The sequence below is a fragment of the Selaginella moellendorffii genome, unplaced genomic scaffold (assembly GCF_000143415.4).
Source record: "Selaginella moellendorffii unplaced genomic scaffold, v1.0 SELMOscaffold_8, whole genome shotgun sequence".
NCBI lineage: Eukaryota > Viridiplantae > Streptophyta > Lycopodiopsida > Selaginellales > Selaginellaceae > Selaginella > Selaginella moellendorffii.
Window position 1 is genome coordinate 3,226,726 of NW_003314269.1, and position 17,002 is coordinate 3,243,727.

The following is a 17,002-nucleotide window of genomic DNA, read 5'->3' on the forward strand; positions in this document are numbered from 1 at the left end:
AAAACGCGTTTGGTGATAAACCCTAATTCCATTCACTGTGAAGGGATGTTCTTCCATATCCGCCTCGAGCGCAATCTCCAGCTCCATCCGCGATTCTTTGGGCCGCAGCTCAGAGACAAGCTCGTCGAGAAGCTCATCCACGACGTCGAGGGCACTTGCAGGTACGTTTCTAGCGTTTCCAGAGTAGGGAAAGAGTTTCCAGGTTAAGAATCGCGTATTTTAGGCGCTCTAGAGGCATAGTCGCTGAATCTGAGGGCCTGCATTGGCCTGCTCGGGCTCTTCTAGCTTCTAGAGCAAGGATTTTGTCCTCCCGGGTTGTTCTAGCTTCTAGGAGCAAGGATTTTTTCCTTCGCTCTCGGGTTGTTCTAGCTTTTAGGAGCAAGGATTTTCTTATGTTCTAGCTTCAAGTTTTTCTCTCGGATATTGTTCTAGCTTCTAGCTTTTCCTTTCGGGTTGTTCTACCTTCTAGGATTTTTTCGTTTCGGATTGTTCTTGCTAGGAGCAAGGTTTGTTTTCCTGTTTTTTTTCCTCTAAAGAGAAGCTTTTCGCTGTGAGATTTTTGGTTGCGTTTTTTATTTCTTGTGGTTCTTATCTTTGGCCTTGTTTTTCATTTGGTTTGGATAATCTCTCTTTGGAGTTCTAAACCTTTAGCTCTTCCCTTTCCAGTGGAAGACATGGCTTTGTTGTTGCCGTGACCGGAGTGGACACGATTGGCAAGGGACTCATTCGCGACGGGACTGGCTACGTAACTTTTCCCATACACTACCAGTGCGTAGTCTTCCGCCCTTTCAAAGGCGAGATTCTTGAAGGGGTCGTGACGCTGGTCAATAAGGTTGGCTCCTCCTCCTCTCCCAAATCTCTCATACTTACGTTTTTGTGAATTCGCAGATGGGATTCTTCGCAGAAGCCGGACCAGTCCAGATTTTCGTCTCAAACCACGTAAGTTTGCTCAAGTTTGTTTGTTCTTCCTCGTTTTCTCTTAATAACTTGGAAAGCCTGCAGCTTATTCCAGATGACATGTCCTTTCAGTCCGGCGATGTACCCTGCTACGAAACATCTGATAGCTCGGTGAGCATGTGTGTGTGTGCTCTTCCGGAAAACCTCAAACTTTTTTTTTCTTTTTCCTCAGGTCCGAATACAAAAGGACAGCGAGGTGCGCCTTAAAATCGTTGGAACTCGTGTAGACGCCACTGAAATTGTAAGCATGCTCCGCTCGGCTTCTCGAAACTGGTGTTAAAAAATATCTGTACGCTACATAGTTCTGCATCGGGACGATCAAGGACGATTTCCTGGGCCTTATCGGCGATCCAACAGCAGGAGCTTAAGACTCTGGTCAGTGGTAAGCTTTTCATCTTTCTTTGCATAGCCAGTTTACTAAGCACGACTCTAAACAGGACCACCTTTGTAGAGCTCAAGGCCTTTTGCTTTTGTTTGATGGAATGCTAACATTATATTACAATATAGCCGCGCTTCCAGACCCTTTCTATCAACAAAGAGAGAGCTTTCCGGGAGGAGGAGCTAGGTAGGCTGCTGCAAAACTCGCTCCCGACGTTGCTTTCTTTTTACAAAACTGAGAAGAGCTGCACTGCCGGATCATCTCACTTGTTTCCACTGTCGAGCGGCACCGTCAAGTTCATCAGGTACTTGAGCTCGTCGTAGAGCACCAGGATGAGCGCAGCGCCGGTTCCTCGCAACATGTTTGACACGGCTCCACGATAGAAGGACGAGACCCCTTCCATCCGGTAAATCTTTCTCCAGCAATCCAGAGTGTTGACGTACATTCTCTTCTCCAGGCCGGCTTGCATCATCATCCTGTGCCGGACGGTGTCGAGCGGATACGAGATCAAGCCGGCGGAGGTGGTGGCCGCCTGAGCCATGAGCCAGCGTTTCCAGAAAGGGAGGTGCTCGGAGTCTCGCGAGAGCAAGTCCTTGGCCGTGTCGAAACCTCCAAAGTAGACGCTCCTGTGCACGACCATTCCCTGGATGGACGCTGGGAGTCCCCGGTAGAGTCCGCGAGTGCCATCCTTGCGGTAGATGGTCCTGATGAAGTGGAGGAGTCCCTTGAACTGCCTGGCGTCGCGGTTCCCGATATCGGCCGCTAAGCGCGTGTGGGCGATGTCCAGGGGATAGACGAAGACGAGGCTGGTGCACCCGGCGGCGGCCCCGGCCACGAAGTTGAAGGGTGCTCTTGACAGTGCGTCGTTCTTGTCCGAGATGAGTAGCGATCGGTACAAGTCCTGCAAAGAAGAAAGTCCGAGTCAAAAGCAAAGCTTGTAAAAAGAGAAAAAGAATGTAAGCTCATGACAAAGATTCTAATAATGAAAGTAAAGGTTTCATAAGTAAGAACAAAAGGTTCCAACTTGCTAGAAACAATGGAATCTTAAAGAGCAGATAAACAAGGAAAAAATGGAGGCTCGAATGATAAGAATGGAAGTAAAGGTTTCATCCGTAAGTCCCTACTTGCGGTACGAAGTGAGTGGAAAAGGTTCCACGGATAAAGAAAACTAGACGCAAGAACTGAGGACGAAAGGATCGCAAGTAAGAACCGGTAGGAACTGCGACGAGACGAAACTATACGTAAACAATCCGAAAAACGCGCAAGAATCCCGGAAGAAAAACGAAGAGAAGGAAGAATCTCTAGCGCAAAGAGGAAGAAAAACGAAGAGAGAAGGAAAGAAGCCACGAAAGAACGAAAGAACGAGACTACACACCTTGAAGGCAAAGTTGAGTGCTAGTGACGGATAGTACCGCATGACACTGCTTCCATTCCCCCGCCACAGGGAGAGCACGCCCTCATCCTTGGCGATCCGGAAGATGCAATCGATCATCCCCTTGTAGCGGTGATGCCGTCCCTGCATTATCGCCAGATTGCTCTCCTGCGTCTGGAGCAGCAGCTTGGCGCGCTCGATGGGCGCAACGATGGTGTGCGCCACGCCGCCCATCAGCCCGCCCGCGATGAGATCCTTGGGGAAGTTTGACCATACCGTCTTGTTCTGGAGAGCCGCCGCCGGCGATGACGAGCCTTCCTTGCCCGCCGCCCCCCCCACGACCTTGGAATCCGGGAAATCCTCCTTCTTCTTCAGCCTGGCGATCGCGTCCGCGGAGATTGTGGGAGGCGCCGAGCTCATCCTTGGCCAAGGACAGAGCTAGAGCATCTACCCGGCCGTTCCGTCCCCAGAACCCTAAAATGCCAAACACACGCACTATTAAATGGCACCAACGGCAAATCCGCTGCCGCCACGTGTCGTCCAAATCGTTTATTGTTATGACGCGGAAGATTCCAAGAGAATATGCCTCCAGTCAATTTAGTGTGCTTCGTTTGTACAGAGAAAATGGAAGTTTCTTTCAAACTCTTCGGTTCTTTCGTTTCCAGTTTGCTTCGTCTGGAACTTTGTAAGTGAGAAATCGATCTGGAAGAACGTCCTTCCAAAGAAGAAAAGGAAAAAACCATAGTAGAATCCAGTACCTGGAACTCCCAGTGATATGATCTGGATGAGAGTTTCATGAAGAACCTTGGAAGATCACTGCTCCTCCTCGTCCTCCTCGTCTTCCTCGTCTCCACCTCCAATCCCTTCCAAGAGCGCTCCAACGTCTTCACCGAGCTCTTCCAGCCGAGCTCTCAGCTTCTCCACCTTGCTCTCCTCCTGGCCCAAGCAAACCAGCAAGTCGTTTAGCTCCGCCTCGTTCTCCTTCTGTGCCTCGGCCCGGCCTTCCTCCCGGGCCGCCTCCAGCTCCTCCGGCGATGGCTTCAGCGACACTCCCTTGCCTTCCACAACGCTTCTCAGGCTCTTCATCTGTCCCTCCATGCCGTGGTTCATCTTCTCCAGCTCGTTGTAAGCGCTCGAAAGGCTCTGGAGCTCCGCCTCGTACCTGGACGCCAGTTGCTTGTACGAGGCCACCTCCGACTCCAACTCCCGGCTCTGGTTGATCGCTGCGGTGGTTTTCTGCTGGGATTCTTCCAGCTGCTGCTTCAAGCGATCGACGTCGGCTTTCAGAGATGCACTGCTCCGGTGAGTTGACGAGTCTTGAACTACGGCCTTTTCGTTTGAGTTTATGAGGAGATCTTCGGCGAGTGCTGAGTTTCTGGCCAAGAGTTCCTGCAGCAAGAGTTAAGTGTTAACATCACCTCTACGTGGGAAAAAACAAACGCACCTGTATTTCTTGAGCCTGAGTTTGAAGTACAGTTTTCAGCCTCGTCGTGTAGTCCGACTCGCTTTCGCCTTCCGCAGGTTCCCACCCCGCCACCTCCACGGTGACTGCCCCACTCTTCGGGTTTGTAAACAGCTCCACGATCCGGTTCCGCACAACCGGCTCCAAGAGGTTGATGAACTGAACGAATGGAGCATCGTAGAATAGTGGAAGAGCTGCCTCTGGAGATGCATCCCCGGAATGTAATCCCAACTCCAGTTTTTCTTCAGTGGACGCAGCAGCAGCTATAAATCCGTCACCAGCAGCTACTGCAGCTGCTGTAGATCTCGTAAGTGCCTGCGGAAGTCGAGTCGGTGTCGACGAAGCGATAAATAAGGGGCTTAGTCTCATATCCTCCCACTTGGAAAAGAATGCTGTGAGCCCGATTCTCTGATTAACCATCTCTAGGACTGCAGACGCATCTGTCCCAGCTGACGATGAGGGTGACGGCTTGTTTTCGTTGTACACTATACACTCGCCAAGTAGAACTGCAGCGAGGCCAGCTACGTGAACACTTACAGGCGACCCACTGCTAGACATGAGCTCCACCAGGAACGGAAGGTGAGTAGCCGTCTCCAGGAATGCAGATACTGCTGGTGGACACTCGGCAAGCCATGTCACCAATAGCCTCAGAATGACCGGTTGCAGCCAAGCTGTGCTCACGTTGTCTACGCTTTCATGTCTTACAGAAGCTGAAGCGGCAGCTAGATATCTCATGCACCGAGGCAACAGGAGCTCCGGAGTTGCAAGCCTCGAAGAAGGTATCTCCAGAGGGATTGACAAAACCTGCACGGCCGGCCAGCTTTTATCAGAAAATAACAAGTAATGAAATCTTGTGTACCCGTTCTTTGCACTTGATGTTGTTTTTAAGAATGTGAGACAAAACACTTGCAGCTCTGCAACTTGCCTGCCAGAAGAAAGATCATACAAACTGTCAGGACGAATCCGGTCGTACCTCCAAGTCATTTCTGCCATCAATCCCAACCAGCGCCTGGATCAGCATGCTGAAACAACAAAGTAAATCTTGTCGTCATTCACTTCACCATACGACGAGAAATTAAACCTTCCGAATGAAAGATGGTGACCATCTTCTCTCCTCCTAGACGACTGAGGTAGTGGAGTAATTGTCGATGCCAGCATTGTCTGACCATCTGGATTGCCCTGAAGAAAATAGCGTGAATAACTAGACAGCAGTAAAGAAAGATCCAACCTCACAGAAGCATTTGATCACGTACTCAGCGGCGATACACTCGTTTATGTTGGGCGTACGTAGTAAGACTCTCAGAATGCACACCATAGCTGGTTCTGCATCACCTTCGTCACCGACTAGCTTGTTCGCTAGTATGTCTCTGTTGTTAGCGTGGCCATTTACAAGATCTCCGACACATTTTAGTGCCTGCACGTCCAACTCAAGTTAAAGTCTAGAGGTACTCGGCACCACATTAGCATACCAGGCATCGAATAGCCACTGCCGAAATCCTGCCTTCAACGCTAAGCCCCAACAAATAGCTGAGAACGTCACTCTATAATGGATGCACGATGAAGTACATGTATATAATTGCAAGACAAAGTTGTACCTGAGCAAGAAGCTTTTTATTAGCAGCCAGGTTTGCATCCTTCCCGGGCTCCACGTCTTCACTCCCAGCTAGTAACAAGGCAACTGTTTCCAGAGCACATAATAAGTTCACTGACTGTCTTAACAGCGAACATCGTATCCAAATTAGAGTCCAAGCACATACGATAACCTTCGAAATACCTTCTGCTGAGAGGCGTCACCGCCTCCTTTGCGCAAACTCAAAAGAGAAGCCACGTTTGCTAGACCCATGGTTTCTCTAAGGAACACCTACAAACGACGACGGTCAGACTGAACACCAACATACAGGAATACCTGGTTGGACGAATTATTGCGCAAAAGGTTGTTAAGCAATTCCAGACAGTCCTGCATATCATAGAAGTATTTTAGACGGTTCAAAGATCAGCTCCAACTTGTACCTGGACAACGATCCCTCCGTCCGATCCTCCTTCTTCCTTTACAATGTGAAACACTCTCTCAAAAGCGCCTTCAAAAACAACTATCTTTTGAATCTCCTGTTAGAAAAGAAAAACAAGCATAAACGAAAGCTCAAATACATCAAAGGTCCCACCTTGGCTGCACGGGTAAGGTGAGTCAAAAGCAAAAGTGCTTCATTCCGGATCACCTGCAAACGTTTATCATGTGAGCGTTTCAGCCGTCTACATCTTGCTGACCTCGCGCTCCAGCATCATATCCATGAGTCTTGTGATGCCTTGCGGTGTTGCTAGGACTTCCTCTTGCAATCTTCAAGCGCACACCTTTTAGATTTACGTATCGAAGCTTGCGACGGCAACTCACCTAGCTGGTGAAACGGACAGAAGTAGCGTGAGAAGCTGAAGAACATAGTACCGGACGTAGAAATCCTCCTCCTCCTGAAGACATTTGATAAGATAGTTCCCATAAAGTTTCCTAGCTTACCAGCAAACTCAAAAGCAACGCAACGATGTTCTGCTCCCTTGCAAGCAGTTCACAGTTCACAAGACCAGGAGAAAGCTGCCCGTGGTCATCTTGAGTCGCGTTGCTTAAAGCAGTAACGAGAGTTTCCAGCGCTCCTCGGACCTTGATTCATTATGTAAGTCAACCAGAGAATAGAAAGCTCGCGATAAAAAAATTACGCTCGCTCACCATGTCTACGTCGTCACGATCGTCTCTGAGCACACCAATGAGCACCGGAAATCCTGCAAAGCAACGCTTTTTAAAACACGAAGTAGACAAAGTAGAGAACTAGAGTTAGAATAAAATACCCATGGCTCCAAAGGCCAGCTGTGCTTGGCGATTTTCGTCCACGAGAACACGAAGCTCCTCCATGGCAGCTCGCCTGTCCACAGCGAGCGTACCATTGCTGATAGTCTCAAGCAATTGCTCCACTCCACTAGAAAAACCAATCCAAAATCACTTCAAGAACAACCAGAGAGTCGACTTACCCATCGTCCTCTGGCGGATGATCTCCGCTTCCAAAAACGAATCCCCCAACACCCTGCACCGATGCAAACCATCACAAATTCGCCTCGAATTGCGCGTCCTAGCGAATGCAGGCACCGGACAATCTAGAAATCTATCGATTGCCCTTATCTATGCCCAAAGTTCCTGGATCGATCGTCCCAGAAGAGAAACCTCACCTTGACCATCATGCCGAGAGCTGTAGAAGGCCTCATCGCGATCCAGCTCTCAGAATCGCCTTGGATCCAGCTCCTCGCTTAGGGTTTAAGTCAGGAAGAATATGCTTCGTAAAGATGCGACTTAACAAGGTATCGAACTCGAATATGCTTTGACTTGAGCAAGAGAGGGATGTCGTCATTGTCTATCTCCTTATTCACGTCGAAGCTTTTCTAACTTAATTTGGAACTTCGAAAACTTTCCCGAAGTTCACGAAAATTTAGAACTTCAAACTTCTCCAAAACTTCATGAAAATGCTCAAAAGACTTGTTAGTCTGGAAGAGAAATGAAAAAACTTAGGCTTAGAGTAACGTCTCCATTCTTCATTAGATTCTCGAGCTCGAAGTATGCAGGGGAGTAAACTCCCAAAAAGTGCTGTGCAAAGCCCCAGATGGCGGACAAAGGACTTGGTCTCATCGTAAATTACCATTTTCACGGAACTTTGGATTGCTAGCCCAGACCTCTCCCTGTTGTTGTAAGGCTAGGCTATTGCTCTAGCGTTCCAGCTGTTTGTCATCTGAGTACACCATGGATGATCACCTTGAGCTTGAAGTGTATATGTGATGTGATTGTTTGTGTGATTTACAGCCTGAAAGGCACCAAGATTTCACAGGAAAGAATGTTGTTGGAGCATGAGTATGATTCCAGACATTGCCAGATATACTCAGATTAAATTGATATCTAGATTATTTTCTAGTGGGTTTTCCAATTGGATTTTGAGTGTATGGTGAGGCTGAAAGATTCCTTTGCAAAAGATGGTGACCACCGTGGGATGCCTCACTTTTCAACGGAGGCATCATGTGAAGTACTGAGTTCCAAAGCAAAGATCAAAGGATAGTATTTCTCTAGATCAAAAGTTATTAAATGGGTGATTTCGGGTTTTTTTTGCTAATAGGTTCAGATTTTGGCTTTTGTTTTTCATAGATGGTAGAATTTATTTATTGAATCATTGAGGCATGCAATCCTGGGTTCAATTAAAAAACATGATGACTATTGATATATTTGCTTTAGGTTTGCCATTAGCTCCATGTCCACCATTCTTAACTCTGTGGCCATTTTTCCACCCCAATCATACCACTTTTGTAGACAATCCTTCTTTTGAGAAATCTTTAGTGCCTTTTCCATCACCTTCAACTACCTTCGACAAGATGACCAAGATTAGAGAGACTAAGGAACAATGTATTACATTTGCTTCTTCTTTGGGCAGAAGTGGACTATAAATAACTCTATATCACCCAAAATCTCCATTTTAAAGCCTCAAGTTCAATTTCTGCTCATTTACATTGTTGTCAAACATTAATGTGGTGAATTGCAATGTTTTCGATTTTTTGCAATTCAACTGGATAGAGTCTTCAGATTATTCCTCCCATGTCAACTCATCTCCTTAGAATCTAGTTGGAATCAACAAATCACAAGTTACAACAAAGATTCCCAAGATTCTGCAAATGCCCGAGTTGGAGGTGTTAGTCGATACCATGTTTCCCAAATAGAGAAGTTTTATATCAAGTATGAATAAGATTTTCAGCCTCTGGAGCAAGTCAAAATCCATGGGTTCCATGAGTTTGGCTTGCTAGCATTTGATGCGGCAAATAAATCTTCCCTTGAGGCAACTCTTTAAGACTTTTGGAGGAGCAGCATCCACCTCAATATATTGTCTTGTCTACCAACTTGTCATTTTCAGGAATCCTTTTGGGTTCTTCTGAGTTATATTATTATTATGTATTCTTCTTGAATAAAAACTTCAGTTTTTGTGAGAACAACACTGGCTATATGTAACTCAAGGAGATTCCTCATGGCAAGCTTGCAAGGTCTTAGTGAACTCTACATGCTCACCCAAAGTGGCTCTAACATGAAGCCTTGAAGCCTAATTTTTATATTCAAACTAAGATTCTTCCTTGACCAGAAACTAAAGTGTGTACACAAAGCTTGAAGCTCTTGCGGCAGTAACTTACATGCTTCCATGAAACACACAATTTGTATTAGTGATAAGCAAACGAATTAGAGAAAGTTTAAGAGCTAGAAAATCATTAAATTGTACTCTCAAGGGAGGTTAGTGAAGCAATTCCAGACAGTCTTGCATATCATAGAAGTATTTTAGACTTCAAAGATCGACTCCAACGTTACCTGGGACCCTCCTTCCTTTACAATGTGAAACACCCTCTCAAAGGCGCCTTCAAAAACAACTATCTTTTGGATCTCCTGTAAAAAAAAAAGCAAGCAGAAACGAAAGCTCAAATACATCAAAGGTCCCACCTGTCAAAGCACAAGGGCTTCATTCCAGATCACCTGCAAACGTTTATTACGTGAGCTTTTCAGCCGTCTACATCTTGCTGACCTCGCATTCCAGCTTCATATCCTGACGCCATAGACCTGGTGATGAGCGAGCGTAATTTTTTTCTACCGAGTTTGGTTGACTTACATAATGAATCAAGGTCCAAGGAGCGCTGGAAACGCTCGTTACTGCTTTAAGCAACGCGACTCAAGATGATCACGGGCAGCTTTCTCCTGGTCTTGTGAACTGTGAACTTCTTGCAAGAGAGAAGAACATCGTTGCGTTGCTTTCAAGCTTGCTGGTATGGTAAGAATGGGAACTATCTTATCAAATGTCTTCAGGAGGAGGAGCATTTCTACGTCCGGTACTATGTTCTTCAGCTTCTTACGCTAGTTTCACCAGCTAGGTGAGTTGCCGTCGCAAGCTTGGATACGCAAATCTAAATGGTGTGCACTTGAAGATTGCAAGAGGAAGTCCTAGCAACAATCACAAGACTCATCGATCGTCTCTGAGCACACCAATGAGCACAGGATAGATAATAAAGACTAAACAAGGTATCAAATTGGAAGAAACGAAAGAGAGGGATGTCGTCATTGTCTATCTCCTTATTCACTTCGAAACCTTCCTAACTTCACGAAAATTTGGAACTTCGAAACTTCTCCAACTTCACGAAAATTTGGAACCCCGAAGCTTGGAAAGTTTGGGACGATCTCAGTGCTGTAAAATCCAATAGACCTGTTAGTCCGGAAAAGAAATGGAACTCGAGACCACTTACGCTTAGAGTGACGCCTCCATTCTTCATTATCTTCTCGAGCTCCAAGTAGGCAGTGGAGTAAGGAAGAAACTCCCGAAAGTATTGCTGCGCGTAGCTCCGGATGCCTTCGGCGAAGCCGACGAACGCCTTGGTCTCGTCGAAAGTTACCATTCTCACGAACTTCGCTGGATTGCCGGCCCAGACCTCTCCCGTTGGGATCCGGCGTCCGGGAGGAACCACCGAGCCGGGCTCCAGAATGCTGTGGGTCTCCACGACGGAGCCTTCCATGACGACGCAGCGCTCGCCTATGATGCATTCGCGCTCGATGATGCACGACCGAAGTGTGCAGTAGGGACCGATTGTTACGTAGTGGCTGATGATGAGATGCGGTGGAAGTCCTGGAGAAGGAAAAGCACACAAAGATAAGTTGCTCAAAGAAAAGCAAAGAACAAACAAGGAGGAATGTAGCAAATGATAAAAGAATTGCGAAACAGTTTCATGAAGCACAGAATGATAAAAATAAAACAAACAATGCTGGGATGGGCTGTACCATCACATAAATCGTAGCAGCAAGAGAGAATGAATTAGCAAATGCAAAGTTATGCTAAAAAGAGTCTAAGCGAGAAACGTTTAGACGAAACTTCACTCGGAAAGGTGGAATGCCAAAAACCAAAAAGAATCATAGCAAATTTGAAAACAAGGTCTTTCTAAGGAATAAAAAAAGCAAGACACCACCGAAAAAATTCATAAAACCATACACTGCAATCTACATTCTCGGAAACCATGGACGAAAAACAACACACAAGAAAAGAAAGAAAAGAGATAAGTTGCTCAAAGAAAAGCAAAGAACAAACAAGGAGGAATGTAGCAAAGAGGAACGAGTTGCGAAAGTTTCCCAGAAAAAAACATCTGGGATGGACTATCATCGGAAAACTCGTAAAGTAATGCTGGAAAGAGTGTAAGCGAGAAAACGTTTAGATGGTCGAAAAGCTGAAATGCCAAAAGCAAAAAAATCATAGGAGCAAGAGAAACGACAAGAACAAACAAGGAGGAATGTAGAAAAGGAGAAAAGAGTTGCGAAATGATGGATGGAAGTTTCACAAACGTGAAGCACAGAATGATAAAAGCAACAAACAGAGAGACAAGTCTGGGATGGACAAACTTTTCAGTACCATCGGATAAATCGCAGCAGCAAGAGAGAATGGATGCAAAACTATAGCAAATCCAGAGTTATGCTGGAAAGAGTTTTAAGTTTAGAACAAACCGTGGAACGCCAAAAACAAAAAGAATCACAGCAAGAGAAGAACTATGTCAATCAAGCGAAAGCAAGCACCACCAAAAATAAATAATTCACGAAACCGTTCACTGCGATCTACATTCTAACCATGGACGAAACAATGAAAAGATAGTAATACGTACCAACTGGGGACTCGGAGGCGACGTGAAGAACACAGCGGTCGAAGATATGCGAGCAAAATCCCATTTGGATTTTGTTAAGATCGCCTCGTAGCACCGTCCCATACCACACCGTGCACTTGTCCTCCACCTTGACGTTCCCGATGAGCGTGGCATTCGGCGCGACCCAGGCATCGGGCGCGATGTATGGCACAGCCATAGCCAGGGGCACGATCTGCCGCTGGCCGCGATAATCCCAGTCGGCCCGATAGAATCCCTCGGGCGGCGTCAGCGGCACTGTGATCTGCGTTACCGCGAAGGGATTTCGGAGCGATCCAGCGTGCTGCCTCCATCGTCGCAGTGCCGCCATAGCTGCGGCCCCAAATAGATTCGAACCATGCACCACTTGGACCCTCACGGGAAAGGAGTCGAACCGTGCACTACTTAGACCCTCACGGGAAAGGATTCGAACCGTCCACTACTTAGACCCTCACGGGAAAGGATTCGAACCATGCATCACTTGGACAAGATCAAATCGTGAAATTCAAAAAACGCCGGCGGCCGGACGTTTGAATTTCGCGATCTGGGCCGTTCGACTAGGTTGCATCCAACGGCCCAGTTTGTATTTGTTTGATCTAAGTTTTTTACCTTGTTGCAGTTGTTTTTTGAGTTTAGGGCAGGGTAATAGTGCGCGTTGCGCCTTCTTTCTCCTCGGTTCTTCGATTCTCCGGCGCTAGCGCTCTGGGGGGACGATTCCTTTGCGCGATGACAATGCAGGGCTGAAGGCGCTACTCCTGCCGCTGGCGCTCGAGGTCTCGCCGCGAGGGTTTGGTGCTTTGGTTAGGGATTGTGGGGAGGCATGGATTCCAAGAAGCTGCAAGTGAGCCCCAGACCCTCGTCCGGCCGGCGCATCCAAGCGGGCAAGCGGCCACGCCCTGACGATTACTGCGGCAACAGTGTCCGAAAGCTCATGAGGCGAGAGATCAGCCGCGCGGGCAACTGGGCGTTCAATCGGACAAGCTCCCAGGAGAAGTTTCGAAACTTCCAGCTCCAGGTATGGATTAGATACTTTCTATCTCAGCTGCATTTTTTATTTTTCTTTGGGGTTCGCAATAGGAAGAGTTTGATACCCACGATCCCAAAGCGCACAGATGCTTGAAACTTCCATTCTTAAAGAAGAGGTCCAAGATCGTGGAGATCGTTGCTGCCCGTGACATCGTTTTTGCTTTGGCGCATTCGGGCATTTGTGCTGCTTTCAGCAGAGGTAGGCAGTCATATCCGTTCACATTTCCATGGCAAATATAATCTTTTCTTTTTGTTTCGTTTGGGGTTTTAGAAACAAATAAGAAGATCTGTTTTCTCAATATCAGCTCCGACGAAGTCATCAGAAGCCTTTTCTATAACAAAAACAACGACTCGCTCATCACTGTTTCAGTATACGCATCTGACAATTTCAGCTCACTAAAATGCAGGACAACACCCATCGAGTAAAACTTTCCATGCTTTCATCTTTTATTTTACTAGTTTGTGTTAACTTTTCGCAGATATATTAGAAGAGGACAGCCTGACGCTGGATTTCCTTTGTTCGAAACAGAATCATTGCGTTGGCCCGGCTTCGTGGAGTTCGACGACGTGAACGGAAAGGTGCTAACGTATTCCGCACAGGATCGGTATGCTCATCTCACTTTTCCGGCACCATTTAATCACTACTGAGATTCTTTCTTTTCTCCTTGCAGGATTTACAAAGTTTTTGATCTCAAAAACTACACCATGCTGTACTCTATATCTGACGAGCATGTCCAAGAGATTAAGATAAGGTAACGCGTTGAAGTTATGATTTTTTGAACCCCTTTAAGACGTTTTCTTTTTCCTGGTCACAGTCCTGGCATTATGCTGCTCATATTTGACAGAGCGGCGAGCCATGTTCCTCTTAAAATCTTGTCCATCGAAGATGGTTCCGTCCTAAAGGCGTTTAACCATCTCCTCCACCGCAACAAGAAGCTCGACTTCATCGAGCAATTTAACGAGAAGCTGCTAGTGAAACAGGAGAACGAGAACCTCCAAATCCTTGACGTAAGTAAAAGCAAAGCGTTTATCCCTGTAGCTGACGGCTTTTGGTTTGTTCGCGCAGGTACGGAACGCCCAACTGACGGAAGTGAGCAGGACCGAATTTATGACACCGTCGGCCTTCATCTTTCTGTACGAGAACCAGTTGTTCCTCACGTTTCGCAACCGCACTGTCGCCGTGTGGAACTTCCGCGGCGAGCTGGTCACTTCCTTCGAGGACCACCTCTTGTGGTACCCGGACTGCAACACAAACAACATCTACATCACCAGCGAGCAGGACCTCATCATCTCCTACTGCAAGGCCCAGGGATGCGACGAAGAGACAGGTAACCACAATCTCTCGTTTCTCTAATCGTTTCTTTCTTCTCTGTGGTACTGACTGCTCCATTTTCGCAGTAGGCTCGATCAACATCAGCAATATCCTGACCGGGAAGTGCCTGGCAAAGATCCGCGCCGACGATCCCAGCGTCAAAGTGAGCCCGCGGTGTCACGCAAACTCGTCCAACATCCGAGGCTCGGTCCGTGAGGCACTCGAGGACGTGACGGCGTTGTTCTACGACGAGGAGAGGAACGAGATTTACACTGGTAACAGGCAGGGGCTTGTCCACGTTTGGTCCAACTGATAGATCTACGAGAGAGAGAGCGGGCGTTCTTTTGTCCGTGCTAGAAGATCCTCATCGCTCCTTGGTTCGTAACTCCTTTTTTAAATGCGTTCTTCTGGTCTCACGGCAGGCGATATTTATCTCTCTCGTGGCAAAGTTTCTTATGTCTCTTTCGCGGCCGCGCATAATTCGTGCTATGGCTTTGTGTACATTGTATGCTTTTTTTCTCTGCTATAATTTTTGTAACCACAGAAGTATCATCTCTTAAGTCTGTCTGTACCATCAAAACAATCAATTAGATATGTAAATACAAGGGGGAGGAGAAGGAAGAAGAAAAAAAGCTAAAGCGCACCAGTGTACAACCGAGTACTCACTCTTCCAAGAGATTATCACGCGAGAAAAGCTCTCCCAAACTCAAAGTTATCGATCCCTCGAGAAGGCCTACATGGGGCACAAGCACGGTTGGACCTGGAAGTTCCTCCAAGCTTTTATTATTCCATTCGAAAGAAACGAGTGTCAAGGAGAAGATCGATCGTTACTTACCTTGCTCGCCGGAACACGCTGCCGACGCTCGACGTAGGCCGAAGGAAACCATCCGGCTTTGCCTCGGCACTCCCCCTCGGACCATCCCGTCGTAGAAACCTGGAAGTTAGATCGAATCGTGTGAGAAAACTAGGAGCCATGAAACGCATCTAGATTACCTGGCGAACAACGACGTAATCACCAACAGCTATCGTAAGCTCTCCCTCGGATTCCGCCTCAAAAGGATGCATCACCTGGACAGCGCGTTTTAGAGCACAGCTATAACTTTAAAAAGAGCCCAGTACCTCGGCCAGGAAAAACGATGACTTTCGGTCGGAGTTGGATTGGTAAACATTGGAGTAGCCACCATTCTCTTTTACTTCCTCGTATGGAGGAGGGGACGTGGAGTGCTCTAGCTGTTGTGACGCGCCCGACTCTCCCTGTAACCGTTCTGCAACCATCTGGAGAACAATTATATCTCAGCCCTGTGTTTCCGGTGAAGCGAACGTCGCAACTTGCCTGGGTGTGAAGCTTGTCAAGGATATCAGTCACGCGCTGATGATAAGCTCGCTCGGCTTCTACCTGGCAAAAGAAACGAAAAAAACTGTGGGACTTTAATTACCAGTGACTGATGCTTACCATGGCAATGAGACGTTGCAATGTGAGACGCTGCTGTTGAGCTTCAACAGCAGTCATCGCCGCAGCGGCTTCTTTTCCCAGCTCTGTCATTGCTGCCATAAGCTCTGTCAGTTTCGATTCGGCCATTTGCAGTTTCAAGGCGTTGTCTGCATTGAGGCCGGTCTCTTTCGACCTTCTTCGAGTAACCTCCTGGGCCTGATCATTAACACCTTTGGTACCAAGAGAAAAAAAGAAGCAGGAACACAACCGACCAAACCTGCGCTTCAGCCTCCTGGCGCAGACGATCATAGCGTTGTGCCAAGTGCCGCGCGTCTTCCAAAGGTGCTCCCATCACCATCGCTCTCAAAGGCTCAGCAACCTACAAGACTTGTTAAAACTTATCACAAACAATGTCTTCTTACCTGAGTACCAAGTGCTCGATGCATGCTATCTCTCTCCTTCTCAATATTGAGTCGAGCATTTCCAAAGTACGTAGCCGACTTTGCAAGGGCCCCATTCGGAGCTGGTCCTTCAGCGGCATACTTTCGGCAATCCTCCGCAAGCTTGGTGGCTGTTCAAAAAACCATAAGCTTTTCTCTCTCACAATTTGGAATTTTTTTCACAAGAAACACTTACAAACATCAAGCTGCTTGGATCCAGTAGAGATCAGTCCTTCAGTTCCACGCACTATTTCTCTTTGGAAATGCTACACATCAGCACACAAAGCAACAAAGCTATCAGTATCATAAGAGTATGAAATCGAAAGAATTCCCTTCGTTGCAACAAACGACAACTCAATACCTTGCCAGCGCGTGTAGATATAAATAATCTTTCCAGCTGCTGATGCCTCTGCTGCTCCGCCTCGTTCGTCACAATGTCGGTCCCTTGAGAGCCGCCATATCCTTGCGAGAATTGTTTGAATACCGCCTGCGAACCACCAATCCAAATCGTGAGCAAATCTCCCAATCCTGGATGGAAACGAGCCTGTTGCTGTTTGGCGACTTGCTCCCGAAATTTGCTAGCCTGTTTCCTGATCGCATCCATCTACCTAGATTGCGCCGAGCCAGCTGACACGAAACCAAATCGTCATTACCTTGGAGAATGTGGCGCGCCATAGATCACACCTGAGTGCCGATCTAGCAGAGGAAGAATGGCGCCGATCCAGGGCGAGCACCCAAACCCTCCCGCACTTGTCGGACCCTTCCCCGGGACCGCAACGAAGAAAGCAAACCCTAGACACTCGAGGGAGGAGGTCAAAGAAAAACCTCTGCCCAGCGTGGCGCGAGCGCGGCCGTCAGATATTAAGAGTAGACGTCGCAGATGGAACATCGGGATCGTGTCTGCAGACAACGGTC

General features: G+C 47.4%; 6 protein-coding genes across 12 annotated transcripts; 2 read left to right on the forward strand and 4 right to left on the reverse strand.

Annotated features, from left to right (window-relative positions):
- The first annotated feature begins 2 nt into the window (after positions 1-2).
- On the forward strand, positions 3-2,339 carry LOC9632580 (DNA-directed RNA polymerase II subunit RPB7). 3 transcript variants are annotated; one of them, XM_002967094.2, is made up of 8 exons: positions 3-161; positions 667-832; positions 889-939; positions 1,003-1,068; positions 1,130-1,198; positions 1,260-1,339; positions 1,395-1,742; positions 1,794-2,339. In XM_002967094.2, the coding sequence occupies exons 1-6, from the start codon at positions 46-48 to the stop codon at positions 1,323-1,325; spliced, it is 534 nt and encodes a 177-aa protein (XP_002967140.1). In that variant the 5' UTR covers positions 3-45; the 3' UTR covers positions 1,326-1,339; positions 1,395-1,742; positions 1,794-2,339. The 3 variants fall into 3 exon arrangements, with proteins under 3 accessions (XP_002967140.1, XP_024527824.1, XP_024527825.1); XM_024672056.1 differs by having other exon boundaries at positions 889-1,068; XM_024672057.1 differs by having other exon boundaries at positions 889-1,068; positions 1,260-1,332.
- On the reverse strand, positions 1,408-3,167 carry LOC9636076 (probable ADP,ATP carrier protein At5g56450). The gene is made up of 2 exons (XM_002967459.2): positions 2,712-3,167; positions 1,408-2,237 (listed from the first exon to the last, which is right to left on the reverse strand). Exons 1-2 carry the CDS (start codon positions 3,126-3,128, stop codon positions 1,599-1,601), a joined length of 1,056 nt encoding a protein of 351 aa, XP_002967505.2. The 5' UTR covers positions 3,129-3,167; the 3' UTR covers positions 1,408-1,598.
- A 111-nt stretch (positions 3,168-3,278) lies between these two features.
- LOC9632581 (golgin candidate 6) lies at positions 3,279-7,475 on the reverse strand. Of its 2 annotated transcripts, XR_002992031.1 has the most exons (20): positions 7,381-7,475; positions 7,186-7,238; positions 7,006-7,133; positions 6,887-6,939; positions 6,680-6,820; positions 6,560-6,633; positions 6,436-6,505; positions 6,333-6,386; positions 6,181-6,276; positions 6,077-6,127; positions 5,945-6,031; positions 5,766-5,879; positions 5,640-5,711; positions 5,399-5,584; positions 5,252-5,349; positions 5,144-5,192; positions 5,030-5,095; positions 4,153-4,974; positions 3,467-4,097; positions 3,279-3,383 (listed from the first exon to the last, which is right to left on the reverse strand). XR_002992031.1 is itself a non-coding variant. In XM_002967460.2 (19 exons), exons 1-19 carry the CDS (start codon positions 7,414-7,416, stop codon positions 3,522-3,524), a joined length of 2,826 nt encoding a protein of 941 aa, XP_002967506.1. In that variant the 5' UTR covers positions 7,417-7,475; the 3' UTR covers positions 3,279-3,521. The 2 variants fall into 2 exon arrangements, 1 of the variants encoding a protein (XP_002967506.1); XM_002967460.2 differs by having other exon boundaries at positions 3,279-4,097.
- Positions 7,476-10,187: 2,712 nt separating this feature from the next.
- On the reverse strand, positions 10,188-12,208 carry LOC9632582 (gamma carbonic anhydrase-like 1, mitochondrial). The gene is made up of 3 exons (XM_002967461.2): positions 11,863-12,208; positions 10,465-10,841; positions 10,188-10,406 (listed from the first exon to the last, which is right to left on the reverse strand). The coding sequence occupies exons 1-3, from the start codon at positions 12,206-12,208 to the stop codon at positions 10,401-10,403; spliced, it is 729 nt and encodes a 242-aa protein (XP_002967507.1). The 3' UTR covers positions 10,188-10,400.
- A 296-nt stretch (positions 12,209-12,504) lies between these two features.
- LOC9632583 lies at positions 12,505-14,675 on the forward strand. 2 transcript variants are annotated; one of them, XM_002967095.2, is made up of 8 exons: positions 12,505-12,892; positions 12,955-13,102; positions 13,175-13,325; positions 13,383-13,508; positions 13,575-13,655; positions 13,719-13,911; positions 13,970-14,231; positions 14,302-14,675. In XM_002967095.2, the coding sequence occupies exons 1-8, from the start codon at positions 12,698-12,700 to the stop codon at positions 14,526-14,528; spliced, it is 1,383 nt and encodes a 460-aa protein (XP_002967141.1). In that variant the 5' UTR covers positions 12,505-12,697; the 3' UTR covers positions 14,529-14,675. The 2 variants fall into 2 exon arrangements, with proteins under 2 accessions (XP_002967141.1, XP_024527643.1); XM_024671875.1 differs by having other exon boundaries at positions 14,305-14,675.
- LOC9636077 (SH3 domain-containing protein 2) lies at positions 14,605-16,879 on the reverse strand. Of its 3 annotated transcripts, none has more exons than XR_002992015.1 (12): positions 16,772-16,879; positions 16,449-16,714; positions 16,284-16,353; positions 16,070-16,218; positions 15,925-16,026; positions 15,669-15,863; positions 15,549-15,611; positions 15,335-15,490; positions 15,209-15,283; positions 15,051-15,149; positions 14,882-14,975; positions 14,605-14,781 (listed from the first exon to the last, which is right to left on the reverse strand). XR_002992015.1 is itself a non-coding variant. In XM_024671877.1 (12 exons), exons 2-12 carry the CDS (start codon positions 16,689-16,691, stop codon positions 14,949-14,951), a joined length of 1,122 nt encoding a protein of 373 aa, XP_024527645.1. In that variant the 5' UTR covers positions 16,692-16,714; positions 16,772-16,879; the 3' UTR covers positions 14,785-14,948. The 3 variants fall into 3 exon arrangements, 2 of the variants coding, with proteins under 2 accessions (XP_024527645.1, XP_024527644.1); XM_024671877.1 differs by lacking the exon at positions 14,605-14,781 and having other exon boundaries at positions 14,785-14,975; positions 16,449-16,574; positions 16,632-16,714; XM_024671876.1 differs by lacking the exon at positions 14,605-14,781 and having other exon boundaries at positions 14,785-14,975.
- Positions 16,880-17,002: the final 123 nt, after the last annotated feature.

What these genes read in the sequence shown, in the direction of transcription:
- LOC9632581 (XM_002967460.2), bottom strand. Translation starts at nt 7,416, where the DNA reads ATGAGGCCTTCTACAGCTCTCGGCATGATGGTCAAG. An exon ending in ATCGTGACGACGTAGACATG is followed by an intron (nt 6,821 to 6,886) that starts GTGAGCGAGCGT and finishes TAATGAATCAAG; the next exon opens with GTCCGAGGAGCGCTGGAAAC. An exon ending in GCAATAATTCGTCCAACCAG is followed by an intron (nt 6,032 to 6,076) that starts GTATTCCTGTAT and finishes CGTCGTTTGTAG; the next exon opens with GTGTTCCTTAGAGAAACCAT.
- LOC9636077 (XM_024671876.1), bottom strand. Translation starts at nt 16,691, where the DNA reads ATGGATGCGATCAGGAAACAGGCTAGCAAATTTCGGGAGCAAGTCGCC. An exon ending in TTGACAAGCTTCACACCCAG is followed by an intron (nt 15,491 to 15,548) that starts GCAAGTTGCGAC and finishes ATTGTTCTCCAG; the next exon opens with ATGGTTGCAGAACGGTTACA. An exon ending in AGCGTGTTCCGGCGAGCAAG is followed by an intron (nt 14,976 to 15,050) that starts GTAAGTAACGAT and finishes AGGAACTTCCAG; the next exon opens with GTCCAACCGTGCTTGTGCCC.
- LOC9636076 (XM_002967459.2), bottom strand. Translation starts at nt 3,128, where the DNA reads ATGAGCTCGGCGCCTCCCACAATCTCCGCGGACGCGATCGCCAGGCTG. An exon ending in CACTCAACTTTGCCTTCAAG is followed by an intron (nt 2,238 to 2,711) that starts GTGTGTAGTCTC and finishes TCTTCTTTGCAG; the next exon opens with GACTTGTACCGATCGCTACT.
- LOC9632582 (XM_002967461.2), bottom strand. Translation starts at nt 12,208, where the DNA reads ATGGCGGCACTGCGACGATGGAGGCAGCACGCTGGATCGCTCCGAAAT. An exon ending in CGCCTCCGAGTCCCCAGTTG is followed by an intron (nt 10,842 to 11,862) that starts GTACGTATTACT and finishes TTCCTTCTCCAG; the next exon opens with GACTTCCACCGCATCTCATC.
- LOC9632583 (XM_002967095.2), top strand. Translation starts at nt 12,698, where the DNA reads ATGGATTCCAAGAAGCTGCAAGTGAGCCCCAGACCCTCGTCCGGCCGG. An exon ending in TTCGAAACTTCCAGCTCCAG is followed by an intron (nt 12,893 to 12,954) that starts GTATGGATTAGA and finishes GGTTCGCAATAG; the next exon opens with GAAGAGTTTGATACCCACGA. An exon ending in TTGTGCTGCTTTCAGCAGAG is followed by an intron (nt 13,103 to 13,174) that starts GTAGGCAGTCAT and finishes TTGGGGTTTTAG; the next exon opens with AAACAAATAAGAAGATCTGT.
- LOC9632580 (XM_024672056.1), top strand. Translation starts at nt 46, where the DNA reads ATGTTCTTCCATATCCGCCTCGAGCGCAATCTCCAGCTCCATCCGCGA. An exon ending in TCGTGACGCTGGTCAATAAG is followed by an intron (nt 833 to 888) that starts GTTGGCTCCTCC and finishes GTGAATTCGCAG; the next exon opens with ATGGGATTCTTCGCAGAAGC. An exon ending in ACGAAACATCTGATAGCTCG is followed by an intron (nt 1,069 to 1,129) that starts GTGAGCATGTGT and finishes CTTTTTCCTCAG; the next exon opens with GTCCGAATACAAAAGGACAG.